At 38.7% G+C, this 27,725-nt stretch overlaps 2 protein-coding genes across 2 annotated transcripts; one reads left to right on the top strand and one right to left on the bottom strand.

The window, feature by feature from the left end:
* Nucleotides 1–435: 435 nt before the first annotated feature.
* On the bottom strand, nucleotides 436–19,801 carry pkd1l3 (polycystic kidney disease 1-like 3). The gene is made up of 24 exons (XM_073464276.1): nucleotides 19,244–19,801; nucleotides 18,320–18,525; nucleotides 16,952–17,059; nucleotides 16,746–16,771; nucleotides 16,619–16,652; nucleotides 16,419–16,480; nucleotides 16,226–16,288; nucleotides 14,909–15,067; nucleotides 14,692–14,804; nucleotides 14,451–14,577; nucleotides 14,239–14,361; nucleotides 12,781–13,000; nucleotides 12,459–12,640; nucleotides 12,123–12,353; nucleotides 11,313–11,414; nucleotides 10,376–10,554; nucleotides 8,450–8,596; nucleotides 8,158–8,360; nucleotides 5,155–5,342; nucleotides 4,826–4,958; nucleotides 4,526–4,721; nucleotides 4,210–4,426; nucleotides 3,868–3,952; nucleotides 436–2,156 (listed from the first exon to the last, which is right to left on the bottom strand). The coding sequence occupies exons 2-24, from the start codon at nucleotides 18,432–18,434 to the stop codon at nucleotides 2,110–2,112; spliced, it is 3,060 nt and encodes a 1,019-aa protein (XP_073320377.1). The 5' UTR covers nucleotides 18,435–18,525; nucleotides 19,244–19,801; the 3' UTR covers nucleotides 436–2,109.
* Nucleotides 19,109–27,725, top strand: dhodh (dihydroorotate dehydrogenase). Its single transcript, XM_073464277.1, has 9 exons — nucleotides 19,109–19,195; nucleotides 21,487–21,699; nucleotides 21,784–21,983; nucleotides 23,629–23,711; nucleotides 24,073–24,260; nucleotides 24,510–24,623; nucleotides 25,874–26,027; nucleotides 26,115–26,274; nucleotides 26,899–27,725. Exons 1-9 carry the CDS (start codon nucleotides 19,178–19,180, stop codon nucleotides 27,035–27,037), a joined length of 1,269 nt encoding a protein of 422 aa, XP_073320378.1. The 5' UTR covers nucleotides 19,109–19,177; the 3' UTR covers nucleotides 27,038–27,725.

Here is a 27,725-nt window from a genome sequence, read left to right as displayed (position 1 = left end):
CGCAAAGTATCTAGTAACCAGGGTTATCAGATTGTAGTGGAGTAAAAAGTACAAAATTTGCCTCCAAAATGTAGTGGAGTGGCAGTATAAAGTAGCAGAAAATGGGAATACTGAAGTGCAGTCCAAATAACTCAAAATTTAACTTGAGAACAGTACTTGAGTAAATGTACTCAGTTACATTCCATCACTGGTACAAGTCACCTTCCAGTGTACACTTACTGATGTTACGTTTATCTGAAAGGTTATCAGGAAAAAGCTAACTTAACATTGAATCAACATTATAGTTATAGTAATAATTGTAGTGACAATGAGGCATAATCCGGTTTACAGACTTATCAGCTACTGTACTGTATGTCTGCAGCTCTTTGAAATTAAAAAGAATAAAATTCACCAAAAGATTAAATACATGACCAGATTTTAATAGAGATCAATTTATTCAAGCTTACACATGCGTACAGTATCAATAGATGAAAACAATAAATAAATAGGTCATTGTTGATTAAATAAAAGCACAGAATGTCTAAGACGGGACTTTCTGCAGACGTGTTCGTCTTCCCAAACCAAAACCACAAACCTGACTGTAGTTACTTCTGCTACATGAATCATTCAAAAAGGAGGACAGACTGAAGCCCATAGAAGCAGGCACGTATGATGAAAAGTCATGACATGCACCTTCAGCCTGTATTACAGTGACAGAGGTGAAATGAAAAAAAAAGCGATCAATTAATAAGTAGCTCCCATATGTGCAATTACATAAAAGCACCTTTCCGCTCCTCTAAAAGTGAAAGTTCATGTCAGTGTACAATTGATGGTCGGCCATCACGCACTGTGATGACTAGTCATGTTGACAGCAGTAGGCTGTTAGGAGTCTTTGTATGCTGACTATAACTATATTTTTAATGGTTAAAATAAATAATGTGTGCCAACAATAAATATTATTAGCATTTTTATGCTATAACAAGAAGGATTCAGTATTTTTTCCTTAGCCGAGGGGTAAGAACCTTTGAAACATTGTTTAGGATAATAATGTGAAATTAAAATGCTCGACTAAAACCCAAATTGATTTTGGTAACCTTAGGTCAAATTAACAAGTTAATGAAGAACAAAACAAATACACTTTTCTTTGCAGATTGTACAAACCTTTTTCTTATAGTATCTCTGTATAGACCAGGGCTGACCAAAGAAAAAATACCAAACAAAGATACATAAGAAATCGCAGTTTATGCTGTTTTATATTTTGTGAGGTATTACAAATTATTTTTCATAATCTGAGTGCATTGGACAGTGACATTTTATGCAGGAAGTCAGGAACTTGGCATATCAGTACTACAGAAGCCATGAGAGGCAAATGAAAAATACAAATTTAGGAACTTAGAAAGATTACCCTGCAAAATGTATATATAGTTTTTACCTGCCTTGAGTCATAAACACAGGAGAAAACCATTTAGACCAGACTTAGAAAAATAAATCACCAGATTTTCTGTCTTACTTGCCGTCAGGGCTTCCATACCACTTTGCAACCTAACAATACAGCATGATAGGCTTGCTTTTGGCCCATGGTCCAACATAAAGTTTCAGTTTAGGCCCTCCAAGGGAAAAAGTTTGGGCACCCCTGGTACAGACATTCAATACTTCTAGCAAGGTGTGTATTCCATTACTTGTTGATTACATTTACTGTGTTGGATTGCCTGTTTTTCACTTTCAAGATAACGTTTGACATCTAAATCTGCTTCAATGTCTCTTGAAGCTGTAAATGGCTTCTCCAGATTTATGCTGACATGAAATAAACAATGTATCCAAAGATAAACACAAGCTGTTCAAAACAAGCAACGTGAGATTTCCTTTACATACACAAACATCATCATGGATAGTATATGACTTGAAAAAGCAACATTTTGACTCGCAACAGTTATTTAATTACCCATTTAAGCAAAACTTTCGCAAGCATTGGAAATTCTGTACACATACAGAACACCAGTTATGCAATTTTTATATATTTAGAAAGCAAAACGTCAAATAAGTGCAAAAGAGTGTTGAAAAAGCGAGGATGCTGTAGATTGCAGCTGTGCCTGTCAGAGAGGACAGCTTATCCCTCTAAATGCAGCCTCCTCACAGTGTTTCCCTGCCAGAGTAGCGTCTGCACTTGTCTTGTTGCTCTGTTAAATGGAGAAGACAGTGCAGTAAGACTCACAGTACTTAACTGCAGGAAGGAAGCACTGATACACTTAAGAGAGAGAGAAGTCACCTGGGAGGAGTCCAAACTAAAAGGGTCGGTAGTTTAAAGTTGTCAAAGCAAATATTTTTACTGCTTCATATGCATCATTACATAAGAGCTCTCTGCAGTCAACCTGAAACAAACTGGAATGGATACCGCTGTCCGCTTTATAAATTATTTAAATGAAGTTTGGATGAAACAAATTACGTCACAGATTACATTTAGAAGCACTTTTTTAAATCTTGCAATCCAACATTTCAGGTTTATCCTAACATGCTGTTCTTCTCACTCACTGGAGACTTTCACTTGTCGACACAGACATTTGAAATTAATTTTAAGGGTTTTTCTTTCTATTGAAAAGCTTATAAAAATGCATTAAAAAAACAATTAATTATGTCTCCTAGGGTCACAGTGTTATTTAATTATTACCATTATTCTGAAAAGTCTTTTCAGGGAGCAGCAGGAACAAAAAACAACAACAGAAACAACAACAAAACAAGTTAAAGTTCGACATCCAAGATGTCACTTAAACTGGCAATAGACAAGTTTTCAAGCTTCAGCGTATCAATATGAAGTAATTGTTGATTGCACAATGTAATGCATATAGAATAATGAAACATCAGTGTTAACATTTGTTCCCTATAAACCTCACTATCACTATACAATTTTGTCTGCCACCGAGCATGCGGTCACCTGGGAAAGTAAGGTTAACTGCCCATCTATCTCTGTTATACACTAAATGACTGAATAAACTCATGTTTTGTGCCAATACCACAGTGTAGAAATACTCTGTTACAAATGAGAGTTCTGCATTCATTATACTCAATGTTCAGTAAAAGTTATCAATATATAGAGTGGCTCGTTTAAGAATATATATTATATTAGTGGGATATAATTATGCATTAAAGTGTTCATCACTTTATTGTTGCAGCTGGTAAATGTAGAGCTCATTTTAATTATACTTTATATACTGCTGAGTAGCTATAACTCTGCGAAGAAAATAAAGCTTTATAATAAATGTAGTGGAGTGAAAAGAACAATATTTGCCTCTGAAATGGAAAATAAGTATAAAGCAGCATAAAAAGGAAATAATCAAGACACCTACAGTAGTTTTCTGACCCATTGTTAATATATATATTGATAAAAACGTGGATAAAAACAATACAAATGCAAAGTAGTTAAATGAGCTTAATATCATGGTAATTCTGCAGAGTTATTAAAAAATAATGTGGCCAACCAAGGCAAGAAAAGCTTTGATATATTGATTGAATGACAACAACAACAACAACAACAACAACAACAACGACGACGACAACAATAATAATAGCTTGCATTTTAAAAGCACATTTCAAGGAATCCTTTTACGTTTTACCCACATGGATTTAACCTCTTTAAAGGTTCTATATAAAATCTTTTGAGGGTGTCAAATACGTACCAAGCTATAGAACTCTTAAAGGTTCTGTATAGAACCAGTTTTCTGAGAGTATACTGGTTATACTGCAGTACTATGTTATGTAATATATGAAACTTGTTCATAGAGAGTTGATGTGAAAATTTTTGATCCCAGTGCTGATAATATTTTAATAACAACAAGGAGCCTGAACATCCCAACCTGTTCTGGCAACAGATGTGCTGCATAATTGTTTTCCTACCTAACAGCACTTGTTCCACTTCTTCGCTCTCCTCCACAGCTACTGGTTTCAGCAGCAGGGCAAAAATCACAGCAATGCCAATCACCTGTGAGCAAAAACAAGCCAGAGGAGATCTTTGATAAATGTTGTTTACCTGATGAACAGAAATATGAAAGACACAAATATTTTCAAATCATTCTACAGAAAGCAAATTGTCATAAACTCGTCATATTGTCCATTAACTACAGGAGGAACACAGACTTTAGACTGAATGTTTTGACCGGGCGGCAACAATAATACCTCTTGGAAACGCTATGGGGGAAAAGTTGTCTGTTTCCACTAAGTTTTCCCGTCTTTACCCACCTTGAGAGGCTGCAGTATAAAGATGCTTTGGAAGAGGGAGAGGCCCAGAGACATGACCCACTTGATGGACTTTTGTTTGCCGTACTCAAAACCGTACAACAGGGTGAAGTAGGTAGATATTCCACTGATGGACAGCAACAGGAACCAGCCCAGGAACACACACCACCAGGGCAGCCAGCAGCCTCCAGTCTTCTTCTTCTTCTTCACAGGAGGCGGGCTAGATCAAGGAGAGAGAAAAAACGTGACAACATTCAAGTTAAATAAAACTTGTGATTTTTCTGTGAAGATGTTTTTGTGTGTTGGTTGGAAGGCAGACCAGTAGGCCAAGTGGCTGCTGAAAACCATCTCAGCCTTGCGAACTAGCAGGTTGGTGATGTGAAGGGTCTGCTGGTACTCGGTTGGACTGGGGAAGTTCTTTGCATCCAGTTTCTCGAGGCACATCATGAGGTGACATAGACCAGCGAGGAGGAACTTGCTGCAGTAGACCCAGTGGGGGTCACTCTCACTCTCCCCTTTGACAGGATTACATACAGAGCAGCATTTATTTACATTTTCATGAGAGCAATGGACAGACAGAGGAAGTTGGAGAAAACCTTTTTTTTTTTTTAAATAGTACCTTGCATCAGCTGGATGAATTCATGCACCCTGTCCAAGGCAGGGCAGAGGTCAGCGGGGGACTCCAGCCTGTTCACCTCTGAAAACTTGTTCCTCGGACTTCTGCTCAACATACAAATCATCTCCTCTGTTTCCTGGGAGAGATGCACAACAAATACCCAGTGCTACAGATATACTACATATACTATCTGGTAAAACGCATAGAAAAGTAGATACTTACAGTAACAGTTACATTCACATAATGTGTTTTTGGGCTCACAGTAAGTGATGAGGCAAGTAAAATGCTCAAAAAAGTGGTCTCACACCCATAGAAATTAATGCAAAACACACCTTCAGAGTACTTGGTATGGTAACTGCAGGTGGTCTCAAGCCCTCCTCAGGATCGCCTTTTTTAGATTTGGAAATAATGCGAGGTTTGATGCTTCTGAAGATGGTAATGATGAGGATGTTGATTGGAAACATGAGAAGGCCGCTCTCTATTCCCACCATGATCTCCTGCCAGGTGATTTCCAACGAACCTGGAAAGGGTCAAAGTCAGTGGTGTCAGTGATAAACAGCAACTGAAACCAGACCCGGTCATGATCATCATGTCACAGAGAATTCAGCACATTGGTTTTATTGCTCTCCTCAACTTGTTAAAGCTCTGATCAAGTGACTGTACGCTATCTGCTCAGTGCCAAACAGCATATTGTGGAGAATTTAGCAGCTAAAGGGGAAGATATTTCTCACGGGAGTTGGTGGAGACCAAAACAGAGCCAAAAAAAAATCAATCGGTGGTCAGAGACACAACTCGAATGCTAATGCTGCTGTGTAACTGCTCGATGTGTAAATAAGCAGCTGTTTGCTAACGAGTTCGCCATATTGGCTTTAAAGTTGACAGTAGTCAATGTTCAGCTTTTTTGCTACTGTCCTCAAGTGACAAAAATCCAGTCAGGTTTAACAAGAAGACATAAGAAGCGGTTTAGAGCTGCCGAGGTTGACATGCCAGTGAGCGCCATAAACAGGCAAGAAAATGATCTGCTTCTGCAAGTTTGACACTTGCACCACCTGCAGGCAATGAGTGATACAGCTGTCACAAACTGGCAAAGGCAAATAAGGAAAATAATTTAAGAAAATGAGCAATGTAGTCTGACTTTGTGCCAAAAACCTTGTTTTTGAAATAATTTCTATAAGGTCTGGGGACAGTTTCTACACTTATCACTGATTTCCTAAAAATTGCCGTGTGATATTTAACATCGATCCATTTTACTTGTGAATAGTGTGACATAACAGATAGTCTTTCATTTATATGTTTTTTTCATTTTAGCTTACAGACAGAATGTAAAATTTAAAACACACAAAGTCACAAAGAAACAGCGGCTATAACAACGCCTGATATAACTGTTACATTCTTTCGCCTGCAGGTGTCAACGTCAGCATTTCTAGTCTTTACTGCTGGTCTGAGACGGGCTAAACAGCTCCCTCTTGTGGACAGTATGCATCCTGCTAAATGTATATGAGTGACTTTGCTTGACATAACCCAGCTGTGTGAGGCGCTTCTCACCCCAAAGAATCTGCACAATGTATCCATATTATGAATAAGTCTAATTTACGCTTGCATACACCCACACATGTACACACACGCTGTAAGAAAATGGTTGCAGCAGTATTATTGATGCTACTTGTAACCACCTGTGCCTTCTGAGAGGTAACACACAGGTCAAAAACCTCTCATTATATTGCATTTTAGATATTTACTAGTTGTTTATTCTCAGTATAGTAAACTTTAGGTTTGTGTCTCTATTTTCTCATCCCACACGTGCTCTATTTATTTATTACTGCAAGGCTGTGCTGCCGCCCCCATAGTTTGAAATGCCTCGCTGCACATATGGAAGCAGATGATTTATCAAGAGACAACAGACAGCCAATTAATTGGTCTCTCAAATTAAACCTTCCTCTCCGGCTCACACACCGGCTTCAACCTTTCGATCTTTCGTCCAAAAAAAGAAAAAAACACCTCTCATTATATTACATTTTAGATACTTAGTAGTTGTTTATTCTCAGTATAGTAAACTTCAGGTTCGTTGTGCAAGTGACCTTATATTCTAGCTACCAAACCCTTGAGATCTTGAAGATATTATATGTAACATTTCTGAAAAATGTCTAAAAACAGCTAGACCTCTGTTATATATTTTGTTGAGTTGTGCAGTGATAGTATCCCACATGTTTCGAACACCAGACCATATTCACATGGCAGGAACTTTCCTCTGACATCACATTCAGGATGGAAAACTTTAATTCAAGTTGTTTAAGTTGAAAGTCATTTCAACGCATGGAATCTGAAAAATTATTTATCATTTCACCGCTTTAAAAGACGATGGATAGTGAGAATACGGAAGGACATCGGGCCGTATTTCAAGGTAAAACAACATATTTGATAGCCCTTTGGCCTTTATGGACAACAGCCAATGTTAGCATTCAACCACTCCTAACTAGCATTACCGTTTGACAGTGTTACAAGATACGATAGTAAAGGTGTAAATAAATTCTAAAGTATCAGTGCCTGATATCATAATATTATCTAGTAAGTGGTTAAATGCTAATGTTAGCTAGCGGGTTATCAAATATGTTGTTATACCTTGAAATATGGCCCGATGTCCCTCAAAATGTTCAATTTCCATCATCTTTTCAGTTGCTGATCAATCGTGAAGTGAAATTATAACAATTTGTCAGATTTGCTACATTTATACAACTTACAACCTGGAACACAAGCAGCATAACATTATCCCAACATTCAAGCTTCCCACTCTGAGCATGATGTCAGAGGTGTGAGCATGGTATATGTTCACACCCAGAAAAATCTGTAATTTTTTCAAGGTAATGAGCGTTTCATTTGGTTGCCCTTTTGCTAAAACGTCTGGTAGAAAGTCAGAGTGAGAAAAGAAGTTGTTGTACATGACTTAACATATCGTGAATCAAATTTTAAAACATTACCTCTTCTGTGAACATTTCTGCCTGAGTCATGTCTTATAAATTTTCTTTAGTAATTGTGGTTAACAATAAAGACAACAACTCCCATGATCCCTTGCTAATTTTGTTTTGTTTTGATTCAGAGTGGCAAAAATAACATATTGTGCGTTTAAATGAATTCGTCATTTTTTTAGACAACTTTAAAGGTACACTATGTGAGAATTTTTAGTTTAAACCATAAAAAAATTCACATCGCCAATTCTTACATCGTGCACCTTTAACACAATTACATGAAGAGTATAGTTTTACCTCTTGAATGACTCTTTGCTCTCCAGGTCATGAAACTAAGAAACATCTAAAATCCTTAAAGACTCTGTGATTCACCTAACGAGAAGAGTACTGGCGAGTCCTCATTTGTAGGAATGTTCCAGAAGGCGATATTGATGGCCATGGTGCAGAGGAGCAGGCTCATGCAGCAGGAGACCCTCTGGGCACGTGTGAACGGGCTACGAGAGGGAGGATCCACTATGGACACCCAGATATGTTCATCCCTGAAGCCAGTCGATGTTCTGGTCTGAAAAATATTCCTGATGGAGAAAAACAGAAACATATTTTGACACTAATCAACTAACATCTCAGTTGGTTGATTTCAGCAGCAATAAAAGGTCCAACTCACCTGAAGCTGGCGATCTCGTTGGTCTTTGCAGCGTTGAATGTTTTCTTGGTCATGCCGTCTCCATGGTCAACGCTCATCCAGCAGTCACAGAAGAAGTGCACCACCTGTCGTGTCTGGAGGTCTTGTACGGTCACCTTACTTACATACCTTTTTATGAGGGGAATTTAAAAAAAAAACACATTATACATATGGGTAATTTTATGTGAGAAATGCAAATGTTAGATAATATTTAAGCTGAACTGGGAGCACCAACTGGAAGCATACAGAGATAATTCTACACCCTTATTATGTATGTGGTGTATTTTACTTTGAAGTTTCCATTCACCACTTATTCTTGCCTGAAGCCAAGCCACTGTATGAATATGAATGAGTTTGAGTAATAATTTAAAAACACAATATGTTCATCATATCCTGAGTAAAGATAGCATCTGATCCTGCTTTGGTCTATCTTATTGAAATAACTATACAGTACTGTATACTGCCCAAAGCATTTTCTGTGATTCTTTATGACCAATCTTATTTCTACTACATTACACTACAGCTCAGATCTATTCTCCACCAAGGGGTGTGTGTGTGTGTGTGTGTGTGTGTGTGTGTGTGTGTGTGTGTGTGTGTGTGTGTGTGTGTGTGTGTGTGTAGCAAGATCAGAGTGGTATGGTAATGAGGAGTGATAACAAGGCAGTGCTAAATGATGAGGCAGTTCTGACATTTCCAAGTGTCACAATGCAGAAGCCAGGAAACTGTCCTGTAGAGAGGCAATAAACACTACCTGTACACAGCTCTAACACCCCTGTTTACACCAATCATCCAGATGTTCAGCTCAATCAATCCAACCATTAAAAAAATCACACAAACAGTATCACTTCAAGGCACAAATGACCTACAGCTGTTGTAGTACTCGAGATTGGTCTTGGTCTCATCTTGGAATCGACCGCATTTTTAATCGTCCTTGATCAGTCTCAGACAAAAAGGACCATTCAAAACCACGACTGCAGGGATATAACTGAATTGTTTGATACATACTGTTCTTAATAATGGTTTCTATGGTAAGACAAGACCTCGCTTTGGACAAAGAAATTGTATTGCGTAAGGGCGGTGGTAAAACAAAGGAGTGTTGAACCTAGATGGTTAAGTTGATTTCAGCTCCCTTTTGGTTATTTCATCAAGACATTTTTAATGGTACACTCATACATACACACATAAAAGAGGTTAATGAGGTGGAATTTTCATTCATCCTTTGTGGGTATTTTTATATTAATGTAGATCTCTGGTTTTCAGGTTCCACCTTTTATTGTAGGTGTGTCATGCAATGACTCGCACTGGTCTTTGTTTTGACTCGGTCTCGCCCTGCCCTGAGGTATTGACTTGGTCTGCCTGTCTCGGTTTAGCAGGTCTTGACTACAACACTGTCAAGTAAACTTAATTTTTCCTGGTTTCATAACAAACAATGCCGTTTTCAGACAGCTGCCATCGACAACTTTTGGAATCTGGTGTGCTTAAAATACCAAAAAAGGTTTAATTCTTTATGGGAAGCACAGTTCCATGATCCTGCATAGTGTAATACAAAATGTATTAATTGCTACTCACTGGGACAGCTCAGAGAGTGAGGAATTCACCGCTCAGAAGGAAGCATGCATCTACTCAAGGATGCCAGGCTCGTTTTGTGACAGTACAGGAAGTAAACATTAATGGCGTCCTCCTCGGCTGAGCTCTAACGTTATCTAGCCCAGTGGTAATACATGCGTCCTTCTGCACGGTTGGCAGATGTAGTTTGGACATCTCTACAGCAAATATTTCCAAAACTGGGCAACTCACAACAAAACAATCTAGATGACAATATAGCACTTTGGGTGAGAAGAAAAATATGTGTTTTTGATTTTAGGGTGAACTGTCCCTTTTAGTTTGCTCTGTCTTAGCCTCTAGTACCATGATGGGCGACCTCCGGAGTTGTCGTGCTGCAGCCTGAGGTTTCGCACTTCGCCCAGCGGGAAGGGTGTGGCCAACAGGAACATATCGACGGCTCCTCTCTCGAACACCGGCTTGTCAGGATCTGTGAGGGTGTGTGTGTTACTCTCTCCCTCTGAGCCGGTCAGCTTCACAGTCACCTAATGGACAGAGACAACATGCTTACGAAACAGCGCTGTGTTCACTCATCAGGTGGAGAGATATTTGTAAGTGGCAGGGTCTGCCATTCTGATGCATTCAAGTGTTGGTGGGAATTTCTAAAACCCAAGACTATTGAGTTTGTTTCTTGTTTATATAGTTCTTACTGTTTTATTTTTCAGTTGTTTGTATTTTGCTTTTGTACTTCGATGCTTATCTCTATTTTTGATATCTCCTTTGCTGCTGTAACTGTGCAAATTTCCCCGTTGTGGGACTAATAAAAGATTACCTTATCTTATCTAATCTAATCTTACGGAAAAACAACTTCATTCATCAAAGAATAGGTTTACCACTTTTTACATCTGTCTGAAAACAATAATCAGGTGACCAGATGACCAGTGAAACAGGTTTATCCAGGAACACTATAAATACTGTGAATATATCCTTTAATGAAGCGACCAAATTCACATTATCCCAGTTTTGATTGTCGCCCTCTGGATTCTGTTTCTGAGAAGATATCGCTTTCAATGAGCATCAACCACATACATATTGTAACTTGACCTGAATCCATTGGCTGTCTGAAAAGAAGGATAACATGCATTCATCTGAAGCGTACAGACTGTGTCGCAAACATGCAGTATGATTCTTTAAGCCAAGATCAATGTATCCCCGGTCAAATGATTACTCTATGACCTGTTTCATTTCTATGTTAGAAATATTAAAAAGAATAAATCACAATTCAGTAAAAGGAGACTCTTACATTGGCAGTCGTCCCAGCATTCTTGCGATGGCCAGTTTGGACACCGATTAGATAGTTGTACAGAGCGCCTGCGTGGTTGTCCTCCAGCAGAGTCATCTTCCTCTGATAGTTCAACATAAAACATTGTAGTTCAGAAATATAAATGAAGAGTTAAGTTTACAAACAAAATATCTACTATTCAAAAGGAGCAAAGTTCAGACCGATGCGATCTAATATCAGTGCCGACACTGATGTATTTCACTGATCCATGTACCAGAGTCTGATTGACTGACTGTTTATACATATTGATCTATCCAGGGTCAATTTCTAGTTGCACAGAAATTTCCAGGAGTTTCCATAGCAATTTGCTCTCCCACACCTGTTTGTATGTCAAACTTATTTAACCTACACTTGAAATCAATTGTTTTGGAATACATTTAAATTCAGTGCATTTTTGTATATTTGTTGAAGTGCTATGTGGTTTACTACAGACTTACACATAATCCAAATAAAAACAATAATAATAAAAATAGTAATGGTAATACTAATAATAAGGAACTGGAATCAGACCAGAAAAGTGGATCATGCATCTCTAAAAAGAAAGACATTATATAAAACAATATGGCTGTATGTTGGGAGATGGTATGCTCATAAAGAGTTGACAATTAAGATCAGAATCTACATTTATCTAATTTGGCCTGATGTGTTTCTGGTTGCTGAATTGTTTGTACAAAATAACATTTCACTCTGGGCTGAAACCTCGAAGTACATGATTTAGAAAACACACACTTAATAAAACCTGTAGTATGAGTGCTGTCTGGAGAGACTGACCTTAGAGCGTGACCTGCGGTCGGCGTAGCACGCCCACAGCAGAGTGATCAGGTAGAGGCCGAAGAAAGCGCACAGCAGTGCCAGCACCACGTAGTTCTCAGACACCGTGGCAAACAGCTCTGCTGTGCGAGAAATGTCCACCTGGTTCGGCATCACAAAGAAGGAGCTCCCGAAGAGAGTGAGGTGGTTACACAGACACTGAGTCCGCTCTGGAGTGCTTTTCTTTCCCACCTGAGGCAAAGAAAGCAAGTCACTGTCTGAGATGTAAACACTGGTGCTAGTTTAACGTTACTGCAGAGCAATACAGCCACAGACTTTATCCTGGTGAAAAGTCACCTGGCAGCCATCAGTGCTCCATGTCTCTTTCTCTATGTGCCAGTACAGGCATTTGCAGAAGAATGAAGTGATGTTCAGGGTCAGGCCTGGCTCCCAAGTGGTATTGAAGAGCTGGGCGTCAACATACCAGACTCCAGGAGTGTGATGTAACATCTCTGGAGTTATCATCCAGCGATAGCCTTCTGTTGCAAAAATCAGCCAATAGAGGATGTCATAAGCCAAAACAATAAACACTTTGACTGATATATTAATACATGAGAGAAGTGGGAGTGATAAATATTAGTCTGTTACTATTTTGTGATCAGAGGTGAGGGACAGTTACCTGTTCGGCTCAGGATAGTTGTGTTTCTGGAATATGTCTTGTTAGGAGGTGACCCTTCAGACAATGTGAGTATCAGTGACACGTTGGTGCTGGGCTCCACAGTGAAGAAGATGGTCACGCCAGGGTCTGTGACGTTAAGTGTTGTCAGCGCCTTTCTATTTTTCTCCAACACAACAGTACTATTCTTGACTGTCGCAGGATTTGGTTGAGGCAAAAAGATCTGGATAAACCAGAGAAAACAAGTTATTATTGTAATCACTTATATGTTGATAAAAAAAGATCTTTAGCTGCACAATTAAGAAGAGGTATTTTCCCATGTGGCCAATAAAGTTGGTAGATTCAGAAATATGCAGGATGAAAATATATTGTGTGAGTGAGCTTTATTTTCTCTGGATTCTATAAACTACAATGACCAATGAGAGTTCATTTTTCATGAAGAGGCTCAAAAATAGATGTACAGATGATTAAAAACCGGGACAATATTTGAAATTGATGTTTCTGTTACAACTCAAAAGTGTGGAAAAGAATGAACAGGGTACTTAATGAGTCCTGACTTTGATGTATCTGGTAGCTTACTATAGCATTTACTTATAAATATACATCATTTGGCTCAAATACTCTGTTAATATGATTAAGTTATGTGAAATAAATGAGTTAATGAAATTCTCCTTTTATCTATAACTCGTCTTATCATTTTCATAGGGCTTAATATCCCTTTTATATGAGGGCCTTCCATCAGATACAGTTGTATTACTAATGAGGTTTTTCCAACAAAATTCTCTCCGTAAAGTTTATACATTTATATTCTCAATTTTTGGACCATATGCATGATGGCATTCAGCCCCAAGTCCACTGATTCCTTGTGCAGATGTGGAGATCTTTAAAAAAAAGTACGTAGCCTATGATTATGGAAAATAGTTTCATGTTTTTATGTCCTATAACAGCTGAGCACTGTAGGTTTTAGCAAACCTTACTTAAACAAGAATAAATAGTGCAGTTGTTGGAGACTATTTTCATCTGTGGACACATTTGATGAGATATTTCAGCAGCAGGATGATTAACTTGACATAAATAAACCTTTTTCTACTTCTTCTTCTTAGAAGTCAAATGTTATATTTGTCACCTTTTCTCCCCAATTTTCGTGTTTTGTTGCCCTTGTTGCAGCTAACTCCACTGTTGATCTGGGAAGGGTGTACACGGTTGTGTGTTAAGTGCTCTGATAAACAAGGTGTCACTACTTCATCTCTCCTGCTAGTGAGGAGCTTCACTTCGTGTGCCTTTCTTTGGACCAAGCTATCTCAGAAAACTGTCTGTTTCCTGGTTGTTCGTGTAACATTTCAATCTCATGTCTGCCATTTTAAAAAATGCCCTGACCGGTCCTATGGAGGAATGTTAAAGTGTCTATATGTAGTGCACACTGTTTTGCACATTTCACAACATTGAGAAATGTGTCTGTACCTCTATCATCTCTGTCAGGTCTGCCAGCTTTATGTCTGATTCTCCATCAGTAAGTAAAAGGCTGCAAAGAGTTCCTGAGATGTTTACACCTGACGGATGGGGATTTGTTGAGAAAGTAGCCATCTGTGAAAGAGAAAAGCTTTGTAAAAAAGGCTTCAGATGACAACAAAGATGCAAACATACACAAACACGTGATGATAACGCATACAGACCTGAGCGATGACTTTGCTATGGCCTCCAAGCTGAGATTTGAGTGCTGAAAATGAGGGGAGTTTGATGAACTCACCATCCTTCTCTGAACCCAGCACTGCATTGCTGAGATCAGCAGGTTTACTAAAACTAGAGAGCAAGAGAAATAAAATGTGGAACATACTGTACAACACCTTTAAACATACTTACTGACATTTTTATGTAGTTAAAAATGAAAGGTGAGCCATAAAAGAAAATACCAACCTGCTCTGATAGACTGTGCCTGTTTGGTGCCTGAGTACAAGTGTCTCTGTAGTTGCCTCACCAATCAGCAGAGAGACTTGCCGAAAGATCTCAAAGACATGCTCAAACAAAGACTGGAGAGGTAAAAAAAACAACAAAAATACACATCACCTGACCGCAACAGCCTCTGTGAAGACAAAATGTGTATGATAGCTTAAAGCTGTTTCTTTGAGCTTACCGTAGGGTTTGGGTTGGTGGCGATGTCACATTTTTTCATTGAGAGGAGGAGGATGGCGGTGCTGCAGTTGATGATGTGACTGATTGTTTCATTGTTTTGCAGAGCAAATGTCGCAGTCAGTTTTTTAGTGCCCGCCAACAAATGTTGAATGAATTTGTCCTGTGAAATGGAAAAACAGACAACACATCTAATGTGCCATGACAGTTTCTGTAATGCAGTGGTGGACTTAAGCAGCTCAAATCCCTGGCTAAGATTACAATCATTACCTTGGCCAAGAAAGTTATGTTTTCATCCGTGTCCATTTGTTCTTTGGTTGGCTGTTTTGTCAGCAGGATTACACAAATATTACAGAATGGATTTTTACAAAACTTGGATGGAGGATGGGTCTCGGCCCAGAATAGACCTCATTAACTTTCGATGTGGATCTGGATAAAGGGATGAATCCAGGCATTTTTTTCTCACTTTCTTTAACATTGTGAGGTAGGACTTTTTTCAACATTTTTGTTAATCACTCAGGGAATAATGTATGGCTCTTGAAATAAATTAGATGTATTTAGGTATGTATGAGTGATACAATAAAATTCTGGATCTAGTGGATTTGAATATGTCTCCAAAGAGGGTAGTAGTAGTTTTTTTCAGCTGCTTTTTGGGAACAAACAGGGATAGAAACCACCACCAATGTGCAGCTGAGATAATGAGGATTCAGAAAAGTACCAAGGGTGATTAGGCTTGATTGAATTAAAGGAGACTGTTGGGCCTTGGCGGAGGTACTCACTCAACTGAGTGCCGTTCTAGTTTTATTACGTGACTCTGTATAACTACTACAACTCTGTAATAAAAACATATTGGGGCCTATTAACTAGTCAACCATTCAGAGGCACGTAGAGGCCTCTAGAGCCCTTCATCTTCCACTGGAAGGGAACTTCTCTAGAGGGCACTTGATCATGTTTTATCTACCATGGGGGCACTTTTGCTCTGTTTTCACAAACATGGAGACCAGGACTGGCAATTGTAATCAGCGCATTAATGAAACACATTTCACAAGCTTTTTTAAATGTGGACATACATTACATTTATTTATTCACTTTATGTTTTTGCTCTTGTATGTGGCCTACCTTGTGCTTGCTGTCTGATCCTACGATTGCGTGTGCTTATTTTTGTGTATTACATGACTTTTGTATTTGCTTGTAATGCTGTTAAGTTGAGAAGACTCCTGGGTTATTTTTAATCTCACCTCCGTATTCTGCTTCTTTTCTTTGTTGTTGTGTTTCTGCTGCTTTGTTTAACCATGCAAATTTTTTTTATAAAGTTACCCACCCTGTTGTCATCTGTTGGCTCTCCTGGTGTCGTTTCCATTCGCAGCAGTTCTTTATCTGCTTCCTGTCTCAGAAAAACAGAACTTGTGAGCTTTGAGGATTAATGAACAAAAGGCCAATTCCTGTACTATTCAATAGTCTTCATGATTAACGTGTCAACAGTCTTTATGTCAAATTAATGAGGCATCTCTCACCTGGAGAAGATTGTTAATGTTATCAACATTGGAACCCATGGCGTCTACATCCCTTCTGCTCCCTGAAATCAAAGTGTGGTTGAGAAGTGGTGTAATAAAAAGAGGCAGAAACATGAATTCAGTTGCGTGACTTCTGTTCTTCACTTTAACCATTGATGGAAATGAGGAGACACATGCTGTGATGTTTCAATTTAACTTACGAGATCTGGTTGCATGACTGGACACTATTGTCTTCTGCAAAAGAAAGATGCACAAAACCAACATGTGAAAATTGAGACCGGATGTTTATATGTCTTCATATTGACAGAAGAGAAATGTCTCTCTTACCATTGTACTTGATGAGGACCACAAATCTTGAAAAGAAGAATTACACTTTGAACGAACAGTCTATGGCTTATAAAGTGAAAGAAAACTGCAATAAACTTCACTTATAGATTTAATAATTTGCAAGAGAAGAGTAGAATAAAACAAATAAAGGAAAAAGGGGAGGAAGGACAGAGTTAATCAGCGATTAGGAAGCTGTTGTTGCTTACTATGGGTGCAGAGGAAGCCTCGTGTCTGGTTGCAGTCAGATGTTACGATGAGCTGAAGAGGATTCAGCTTCATGAATGTGCAGGTGTCCTTTGAAACATTATCATTTTCTACACATAAACAAACAGACAGACAAAACATTAGGAGAGCTTCCTTTAAGGGACATAAGCTTCAGCTGTGTGACGCCCCAATGAAGGCATGAACCATATCGAATAATTTGTCACTTAAATTTCAAACTAATCAATTAGTCTTAAACAAGTTAAAATACAGTTAATAAGCCACATCACAGCGAGCTATCAGAGCCCAGTGTAAGCCTTCAAACCAATTATTCATATAATGCTGACAAATGCAGCAAATCATCATATTATAGAAGCCGGGAGCAGCCCGATAAATGATTTGACCTTATTCATATTTATCAGCATCGCATCCATTAAGTTTTTGTTGATTGATTACATTTCTTTTAGCACTAGAAATCATTTTAATTGTGTCAACACACATCTAATGTATTAAGAAGTCAAGGTTTACATATGACTTGAACAGACAGCTTTAAGAACGTGAATGCTGTCGTGTCATAAACACAAAAACTCAATTCAAGTTAACTCAACAGTTACGTTTTTAACAAATCATAATCACTAATCAAATAAAATCTAGTTTGATTGTTGTTTGAGAAAATGCTTCCTGATTTAAAGTGGAATTTTGTTAATTTTCATACTGTATGCTGGCAAAGCTCTTGTACTGCTGTTTGTGTTAATACAACATTAAAGTTCTGTGTTGTGCTGGAAGTTGGTCGTTATTTTATGTTAGCAGACTCCATTTCTAAAATAACGTAAGCTACTGTTGCTGGAGCAGAGAGATGCAGAGAGATCCAGCAGCATTGAACAACTTAAACAAATCATCTATGGTCTTGTAGGCAACCGAGATAGATGGGGAAAGTCTCATTTTTCACCTCATGTTACAATTTGCTCACATATGGCCAATAAAAAAGTGATAAATACGTGTAAACTGCTACAAATTGTTACATCGAGCCTCTTTAAGTGTTGCATTTGAAAAGTTTTAAAAAGTATTAAAAATTCAGATTGTGTTGGTAGCTTCATTAAAAAAAACTGAGTCTTAAACTTAATCAGTGTGTAAGAACCTTCCTTGGGTTCATTGAATATTCTTGTGGTGTTGTAAAGTAATGTTTTTTATGTGTGCCCTTTCCTACTATAAATATTGTATAATATTTAGCTACAAGACCTCTGATGATGACTTATTTTTTTCTGAATTGTCCACCACTCCACATGTAAAGCTTGTGACAGGAGGTCTCAAATAGACACTGCTTGTTTTCAGGATCAGAAGCCCAAAACACAATAAACTAAACAGTTACTCACTTATGGCAGGTCCCTGGTTCTTCCCCTCGACCACCTCCCCCAGCCACCAGGTGAAGTTGCTGATATTTCTCTCTCTGGTGATGTCCCTCAGGAAGATTTGGACTGGACTGTTCATCACCTTCAGAAGTTGCCCTCCTCGCTTTTCACAGCAGCTCCTGGCTTCAGACCAGCTTTTGGATCCCCCAACAAACTCAAAACAGACATTTCTGAAAGCAAATTCACACAGAGCAGGGAAGCCATTGCCTGGACAGGCCTCAGACTTTTCTGGCAAAGATAGAAATCCAGCTGAAATCCACAAAAAGACGGCGGCTCGCAGCAACATGTCCACAGTTATTATAATGCTCAGAGCTAAAGCACATAGTGCTGCAGGAGTTGTGGCAGGAGCAGCAACTGAGCAAGATCACTTCCGTCTGCCACATGGAAATTAGGGAGCTTTCTCCAGAGAAACTCTGCATGTGCTCTCAATACATTATGAAAATCACTGCAGACACTCAAACAAGATGCAAAGAGAGAAGGAGTCACTTGGCATCATCACAAAAGGTCACACAAGCTGAACCTTCACTCTGAGGTTTGATCTTTTTACTTGCCATTAACATAAGAAAAACAGTATATTATTATCATGTGTGTTTTGTAATGATACTTTACTTCTTAATCCCAAATTACATCCACCTTTAACACCCACTGCCTTCATATTGCCTCTTGAGGACGTCAGAACACGTCATTGGACAGCCAACATCCTTGCAGCTGCACAGCCAGCGTTGAAATATCGCGAGAGAACGTGGAGGAAACCGCGTGTGTTTGTGTAACATGTTAGGAAATGCATTCAATGCCCTTTAATGCAATGACAGAACTGCGCCCATGGCGGGACACCTGAAGGTAATCTCACAGACAATCTTGTATGATTTGTTTTTGGCTGAACGATACCTTTTGAAACGTCGCCACGACGCTTTTGTTCCCGTTTGCTGGCTTAGTTGCTCCGGCTAAAGTAACGTTAAAGCAGTAAACACTCCTGTTAGCTTTGCCGTGTGTTTGAATGACAAGTTAGCCATAGATGTATTATAACACACACAGAGAAACAGACACACGTGTAAGTTAACACGTGGTGGTTTCCTCCTATCAGCTCTTTGTAAACTAGTGTGGTTATTGTGAAAAAACTGCACGAGACAGGTGTTTTTGGTTCACGTATTCAGGAGTAACGTTATGCTAATTTTTAGCTACTTCGCTGAGAGAAGTAACTGACCAGTAACTCCCTCCAGTCTCCCCCAAAGATGAGCTTTTTGTTATCACACATGAAGTTACTGACTCACTAAAGAGGATGGACAGTGAAAATGAGTTATATTCAGCACAAGCTAACTAGCAGGATGTGTACAAGTAGTACAAGTACATCTACTCAAGTAATGGCAGCTTTTCAGATGGGAATATTCTGCTTTTACTTCACAACATTTGATTTTGACACACAAAACATATGATCAACTTGTAAAATATGACACATGGTTAAATATGATAGGCCCTACGTACCCAAGAATAACCTGTGTGCACAATTATTACTTTGTGTGCATGCAATTTAAAAACAAATCATCTTCGGGCACCTTGAAGGCACAATAATATAACACTCTTAAAGTAGCTGTAGACAGATTATCGTCCCTGTACGATTATTGGGCTGATATTCAGCATTTTCCAATTATCGGCATCTGTGATTTTTCTGTCAGATTGCTGGTAAAATACATTAATTTAAAAATTTGCTGCTTTGGCTCTGATGCAGCATCATGTAACACAATGTCCGGTCCACAACACAATCTGGTTGGTAACACGTTCACAATTAATAGCCTATAAACACTGAATAATCTGAATCTGCAAAGTAACTTATAACTAAATGTATCAAATAAATGTAGTGGAGAGGAAGTATAAAGTAACAGAACATGGAAATACTCAATACCTCTGCGGATTATTAGAAATTAAAGAGACTGAAAAACGATATTTGCGACCAATATTCATTTCGAATAACCGGTGATGAAATAAACCTAAGTACAATTTACTCAAGTATTGTTCTTAAGTACAATTTTCAGGTACTTCTCCAGTAATTTTCTGCTACTTTATACTTCCTCTCCTCTACATTTGTTTGATACATTTAGTTATCACTATTTACTTCACTTGTCGATGGTGTGTAGATTGCTGAGCGAAAATGATTTGCCAATCTGACACCCTTGCTTAATCAGTATATCATTCTTATCCAACATACTGAGCTGTATCACACATCACAAACTGCATATATGTCAATTTCCCAACCGTGTTTAAATGCACACTGATTATGCTTTGAAGTGTAGACTTCCCTTTTGTCATAGAAACGCCTCCATCTCCCAGCCTTGTTATAATCATGCAGGTGTCTGCAATTATTCTGAATTACTACACCCCTTCTGAAGACTCATTCCAAGAGAATTACCTCCCAAAACTGTAGTTCCACTCAACCCTACTGAGTACTTTAGCATCTATTAGATGACTGTTTTGGTTTTCTGACCCGTAACTCTGAATGCAACAACCTTGTGTCCAGCCACTCGTACTGTTATTGAATCTGACAGCATCTTTTACCCTCAAGTAAACTCATCAAGTAAGTAACAAAACCACCACCAGATAGTCTTTAAAGCAGCTATAATGAGTATTCAAGCCATGTATTTCCTTCAGGAGCTGGTAGAGACCAAAAACAGCTAAAAAGAGAGTGAATATTGGACTTGCATTTGTCCGCAAGCATCTGTTTGTTTACAAGTTCACCATTCCAACTAAACTGGTTCATAACTTGTTTCTTCTGACCCCAGATGGCTCAAAAAAATCAGTCATTGCAGGTTTAAACTCATTAACTTGAAGCACAACAGACACCAAAAAGATTCCTCTAACAGACTTTTTCCAACAGCAGACATTTGTCTCGTCGTAGCAGGAAAAACATACATCTAATTAATTAATTTAATTTTAAAAAACAATGCTGGCTCTCTTCCATTGGTGTCCCATCAGTCTTTCCGATTTTCATGACTACACAATATTGTTTTTCCTTTTACGCTACCACACATCGTCTTTAGATATGAATCTGATTATTTAGCAAAAAACTGTAAAAACTCAGATTGAGTCCTTCTGAAGACTCAGTTTCGTGTATCAATGTCTCATGTTCTTGTCAACAGAAGCAGTTAAAAGACGCAGTGAAGATCATCAGCTCGGGTAGCCTTCTGTTTGCCTCCTACCTCACTGCGGTTGGAGATGAGCGTTTCTATGCCAACCAGCTGATGCCCCTGCTGCAGAGGATTGTGGGTGCAGAGACGGCTCATGTGCTGGCAGTGAAGGTGATCGGTCTGGGTCTGGTTCCTATGAAACGCTACCAGGACCCTGCGTCACTGGTGAGCATGTAACCTTTCTTTCTGCTCCCACTGACATCAGAGTCATCGTGGACACTGTAGGACACTGTGTTTACTTATCTACAGGAAGTGAACGTCCTGGGATTAAAGTTCAAAAACCCCATTGGGATCGCAGCAGGTTTTGACAAGCATGGAGAGGCCGTAGACGGATTGTACAAGGTGGGCTTTGGCTTTGTTGAAGTGGGCACAATCACTCCCAAGCCTCAGGAGGGGAACCCCAAACCACGTGTGTTTCGACTAACTACAGATCAGGCAATTATTAACAGGTACGTTTTTGATCAGCTTTTGTCAAACGAATAGATACATTATGTCAAGGGTATGCTCCCCTGTGTTCACAATGACATGCACATTCACATGACATTCACAACACATGGAGTGTTTTTTAGTCATTAAGATACACTCAATTTATTAGGTTCTCTAAACGTAGCTTTTTGATTATCTTTCTTTCTTTTATCATTACTTATTCAAAACTTTGAAAATTAAAAAAAAGGTTGAAACTGAATACAGATTTAGTTTTTTAAAGCAGCAGTTCGTGACATTTTTTCTGTTCTTTTTGTTGACCATGTTTCGGAGCTCCAAGGCCTACTTTTCTGTTTTATCTTACAAAGAGTTTATTCAATTTATATAACCGTAAAGGAGCCACATTAGGCTTAGGTTATGGTAAAATCCCTAAGACTGAAGACAAGAGCAGGAGACGGTAATGTTACTGCATAATGTTGTTTTTCACTTGGCTCAGTGCAAAGAGATTATGCTGCCTACAGGTTTGCTTCATTTACCAAGCCATGAATCAGTCCATAGGTTTAAACTCATTTCTTTGCTGAATGAAGGAATCCTTCTTTACCAGCTCTTTGATGATTTTCTCGCATTATGAACAGTGAAATTGGTAATTTATATTAATTTGCATTTATGATGTATTGCAACAAACAGTATACCTCTGAGTTAAATCTGTGCCAGTGAACAATCTGTTATAAAAGACTCCATATTCTGTAGATATTTTTAATGTTGTAGCTGTAAGTGAGCTTGATTGGATTAATGTTAAATTCATGTACAATTCATAAAAAGTACAACATCTGTCAGAAATGTTGCAGTATGTCCTTGATACAATATCATGCAGATATACCAACAAATTAGTGACATTTCCTGGAGATGTCTGTATGATGTGTTGTCGCAACAATAAAGTTCGTACTGTATAACAAGATCTCTCATTATAATAACATGCAATTTATCATCATTTATCGTCATCCATGGCTATAAGGAAGCTGGTACCCATAGGTGTCTTTTACTGTACACTGAGGACACTGAATCCATCCCAGGTGTTTAAAGGACTAATGTCCCAATCACTTTTTTAAAGCAAAAATTGCATATTTTAAAGACCTTATCTCACCACCACCTTTCAACATAAAGTGACGTCCTTGCCAGTACCTCAGAAAATGCACTGATGATTGAAGATTTGGCAGGTCAAGAAAAATATGATTGAAGAAAAACCTGCCCCGAGGAATAATCCAAAACTCTGGTTACTTTGGTCACTTTGGTTTCCACTCGCTCATAAACAAATTCCTTAACAAGTTTTCAACAACTTATTTTTAGCCCTAAATAGAAATTTTAATCAGTTTATTAACATGTTCACATCAATATTTATGTAAAAAAGTCGGTTATCACAAATAAAGTGTCAAAGCTAGAGTTGCAGAATATTAAAAATCATTGTTTCAGTTCAGTGCTTGTATGATCGTTGTTATTTGTAAGTTGATATTCTGTGTGTGTGTGTGTGTGTGTGTGTGTGTGTGTGTGTGTGTGTGTGTGTGTGTGTGTGTGTGTGTGTGTGTGTGTGTGTGTGTGTGTGTGTGTGTGTGTGTGTGTGTGTGTGTGTGTGTGTGTGTGTGTGTGTGTGTGTGTGTGTGTACTTCTCAACAGATACGGATTCAACAGCTGTGGTTTGGTAGATGCACAACAGAGGCTGAAGGCCAGAGAAGGCACTCAGGAACAGCAAAGGAAAGGTTAGCAGGTGCTCCAGCTTCTCGTTTTATGTGAAAATCATTTTTCTTTTTTATTGGCGCAAAAGTCTGATATAAATCTGTGTGCATTTTTTTATTTACTTTTCACTTGGTCTGTAATGAGAAAGCTAGATAATTAATGGTCTCAATGGTAAAATACATGCTTTTACTTATTTAATGCTCTTGATCTGTCCTTGTCTCATGGTTTATTGTGTCTGATCCATACCTGCTTACAGCCCATTTAGCACATCAACAACCGCTGCCCCAGTTGAGTCATGCGTCTGATGATGCAGTGGGGGTTTGTGCTTGTCTGAACTCTCCTATTTGTGTGTGTGTTTGCATACGTGTGCGTCTGTGTTTATAGCTGGCCTTCCCCTGGGCATAAACCTGGGGAAGAACAAGCTGTCCCAGGACGCAGGGGCAGATTACTTGGAGGGGGTGAGAGTGCTGGGCCCGCTGGCTGACTACCTGGTGGTCAACGTCAGCAGTCCAAATACTCCAGGTCTGCGGGATCTACAGGGGAAGGCTGAGCTCCACCAGCTACTGCAAACGGTACGACTGTGCAGATGTTAAATGACTGGGTTGGTAAACTCAGTGAAAATTCAATAGCTGGCCTCATTACCCAGCTTTTCCCCCTCAACACTGATTGAACTTGCTTTTAAATTTAAAAAAAAAGAAAGTCCTATAATGACTGAATTTGTCCCTTCCCATTCATACACCATCTATTTGTCTAGTTTCTAATACTCTCAGCTCTCTCTGCCCCCTCGCCTGATGTCCTCACATCCTTTACAATCTGCTCAGGTGTTGAAGGCGCGTGATGCCCTGCAGGGAGAAAGCAAACCTCCGGTCCTGGTGAAAATCGCTCCTGACCTCACTGCACAGGACAAACAAGACATCGCTGATGTTGTCACTGAGGTGGGTAATTATTTGTTGCAGTTTTTATTATTATTTTCAGAATTGTGCCTTTTGATTTTATTTTGTAGCTTATTCTTAAACACATTTTTTTACAATCTCATTTCTTTTTATCCTCTGGCCTTTCAGTATTATATTTTCTGTAATATTTTCTAATCATCAGATTCTCTTCCTTAACTGTGGAGTGTCTTTGAAGCAAAATGGATTTAAAAACAAAACAGTGTTTTAGGTCTATACATTCTCCTTTTGTTGAAATACATTTTGAATCTGTAGTGGTTTAAGGCTTATCTTAAATTCTGTTGTTGTTCCTTTATCCCTTCTCAAGAACTGAGGAAAAAACTTGCAAACTTTTTGTTGGGGAAACCAGAACTTAAGTTCAGCTCCTTCTCTGACGACAGAAAAGTCACCATCACATGCTCTTATGCAAACCACACACACCCTTTAGAAGGGCGCAGCCACCTTCTTGTTTGAATGACATCTGGGTTGCTGGTCACTTAAATGTGACTCTACAAAACAACTCAACTTAAGCGTCATTAAACTCTCCCTCTTAGTTATCTAAAAGAAAAAAAAGAAAGGAAAACTTTATTTGTACAGCATCTGTGAAAACAACGTGTTTTAGAAGGAAATTTAAACATTTCGGCAGTACAATTAAATAGAATCAAGCAAATCAGTGTACAGACAATGAATACAAATTTACACATTTAAATAAGATAGAGAAGATCATATTTTTATCAAAAACGTTTATAAACTACAGATTCTTCTCAGATCCTCAGGAAAAGCTGCTTAGTGGCTGCTATAAATAAAATGAACTTTAAACTAGTATAAATCAAGTTACTGAGCTTTGATGTTAGTTTGCACAAAATCTCATGGTAAGATCGAAGATCTGTGGTGCTCACTATTATAATTTCCTTCTCTTAAACCTCAGCAGTGCAGTTTAACCAAGAGTTGCTCATGCTGGCTCCTCTCTTCCTCTCTTCTCTGGTAATCTCATCATCACTTGAGCAGGTTTAAAAACAACAGAGAGGCGTTTTTGTGCTCATTGGAGCGAGGAGGAAACAAACCTTAATGGAAGAGACATTTAGGAGGGCAAATAAAGCAAAGTTTTAACAGCACTCTCTTTTTGTCACAGTACACTTCACATTAGAGGTCTGTATAGTTGCCTACAAACATCAGTTCTGCTCCTGTGCATCCAGGTACATGCAGTATGTCACTCATTTCCTGTCCTCTTCTTGGTGAATGTTCTGTGTTTGCAGCTGGGAGTGGATGGTTTAATGGTGACTAACACCACAGTGTCCAGACCAGAGACGCTTCAGGATCCCAATAAGTCTGAGGTCGGGGGGCTAAGTGGCCAGCCTCTCAAAGACCTCTCTACTAACACTGTGAGAGAGATGTACAACCTCACCAAAGGTACCTTTTTGCACACCAGTGTTTTCTGCCCATATGATCACCTGACTCTCAAAAACCTACATGTAAAAAAGAACAATGTTTTTGTAGGTAAAGTACCAATAGTTGGAATCGGTGGTGTGGCCAGTGGACAGGATGCTCTGGATAAGATCCGTGCTGGTGCATCACTGGTTCAGCTTTACACAGCTTTGACCTACCAGGGTCCGCCCATAGTGACGAAGATAAAACGAGAGTTGGAACAACTTCTCAAGTGAGTATGACTGTGAATGTTAACTAAAAGTCAGGACAATTCTTCTAGTGGAGGTTAAATGTTTTTTCGAGGGGTTCATCCTGAATAATTAAAGGATGATTCTGGTTTATTTAAACATCAGTCTTGAGGCCTTGACACAGTACACTGACATCAAGTTAGACAATCAGACAAGTTTTGAGCAAACCCTCAGGTTGCTCAGACTCATTTGAAAAAGAAAATTGTTACCAATAATTACAGTTAGAAATAGTGATTACAATTTATGAGTAAATTCACTGGTTCAAGTTTACCTTGCTGTAATAAAATGGTTCAGAATCTGGCTAAACTGCTTTCATCATCTTGCTCATTTCTGACTTTTTCTTTTTTTTTGCATTGTTGCTATGTTCCCAGCTCGCAGCAGTTACTTTGAATCATCATAACTGATGTAAATGATAGTTCAATCTGTGTAATTAAGACCATGATAGACTTTATTTCAGTGTTGTTTAGAAAAAAATCTGTTGCATCAGCCGTCTTCTCAAAGACATACAGCATTAGTATTGCACATAATTTGCTTTGTCTTTCAACTAAGGAAATATCCTTCAATTCTCAACGGAATTATATTCTCATTCCTACAAATGTGTTTTACAGAGAACAAGGTTTCTGCAGTGTATCAGAGGCAATCGGAGCAGATCACAGGGCAGCAGACAGGTCGACTCAGAAGCTGAGCCTGCTGAAAGAGATGGCCAACACAGATGCAGGACCTGTAGCTGCCACCACGTCCTACTAGGCAACATGATCCTCAACTCTTCCTGAACTGTGATGGATGCTGAGTATTTGTCCATCCATCCGTCTTGAGTGAGAATATTTTCAGCATTTGTGTCGAGGAGTGCAAATGCTGAACGCACCGGATATCAGCTTCTCACATTTTACTTGAACATGATGTTAAAGTGATTAATGATGTTGCATCTCCACATTAAGGAGCTGAGATCTGTTTGTAAGTTTATTTCAGATGTTTATCCTTTGTTACAGTGTAACAGCAGTAAGTGATTCTCAAGTGCACTCTGACACCAAAGTGCTTTTAAACTCTTCAAACTCAAACGTTTATTTTTCCAACTGTTTTCCTTGTGTATAAAGAAAATATTCTGACATGATGTAATGAGGATAAAATAGCAAAAGTTGTTTTTCTTCTGCATTTTAGGGATTGTCTTATACAGAAGTTGTAATGTACATCCAAATGTGGTATTATTCGCTGCACATCTAAAGATAGATGCTGGCAGTGTAAAATATTCATAGATGCACAAAAGTCCAATCAGTCACAGCTCGATGTTATTTGGGTTTCATGATCAAAGTATTTATTTGGCTGGGTGCCATGAGAGAGGACCTGTAGAAGGACATTATTTGTTAGTTCTTTGTTTAAGGCTACTGTAAGTCCTATCCCTGACATCTTCTCAAATAAAAGTGTGATGTTTTTCTTA

The sequence above is a fragment of the Pagrus major genome, chromosome 4 (assembly GCF_040436345.1).
Source record: "Pagrus major chromosome 4, Pma_NU_1.0".
NCBI classification, from domain to species: Eukaryota; Metazoa; Chordata; class Actinopteri; order Spariformes; family Sparidae; genus Pagrus; species Pagrus major.
This window is presented reverse-complemented; position numbering and strand designations above follow the sequence as displayed.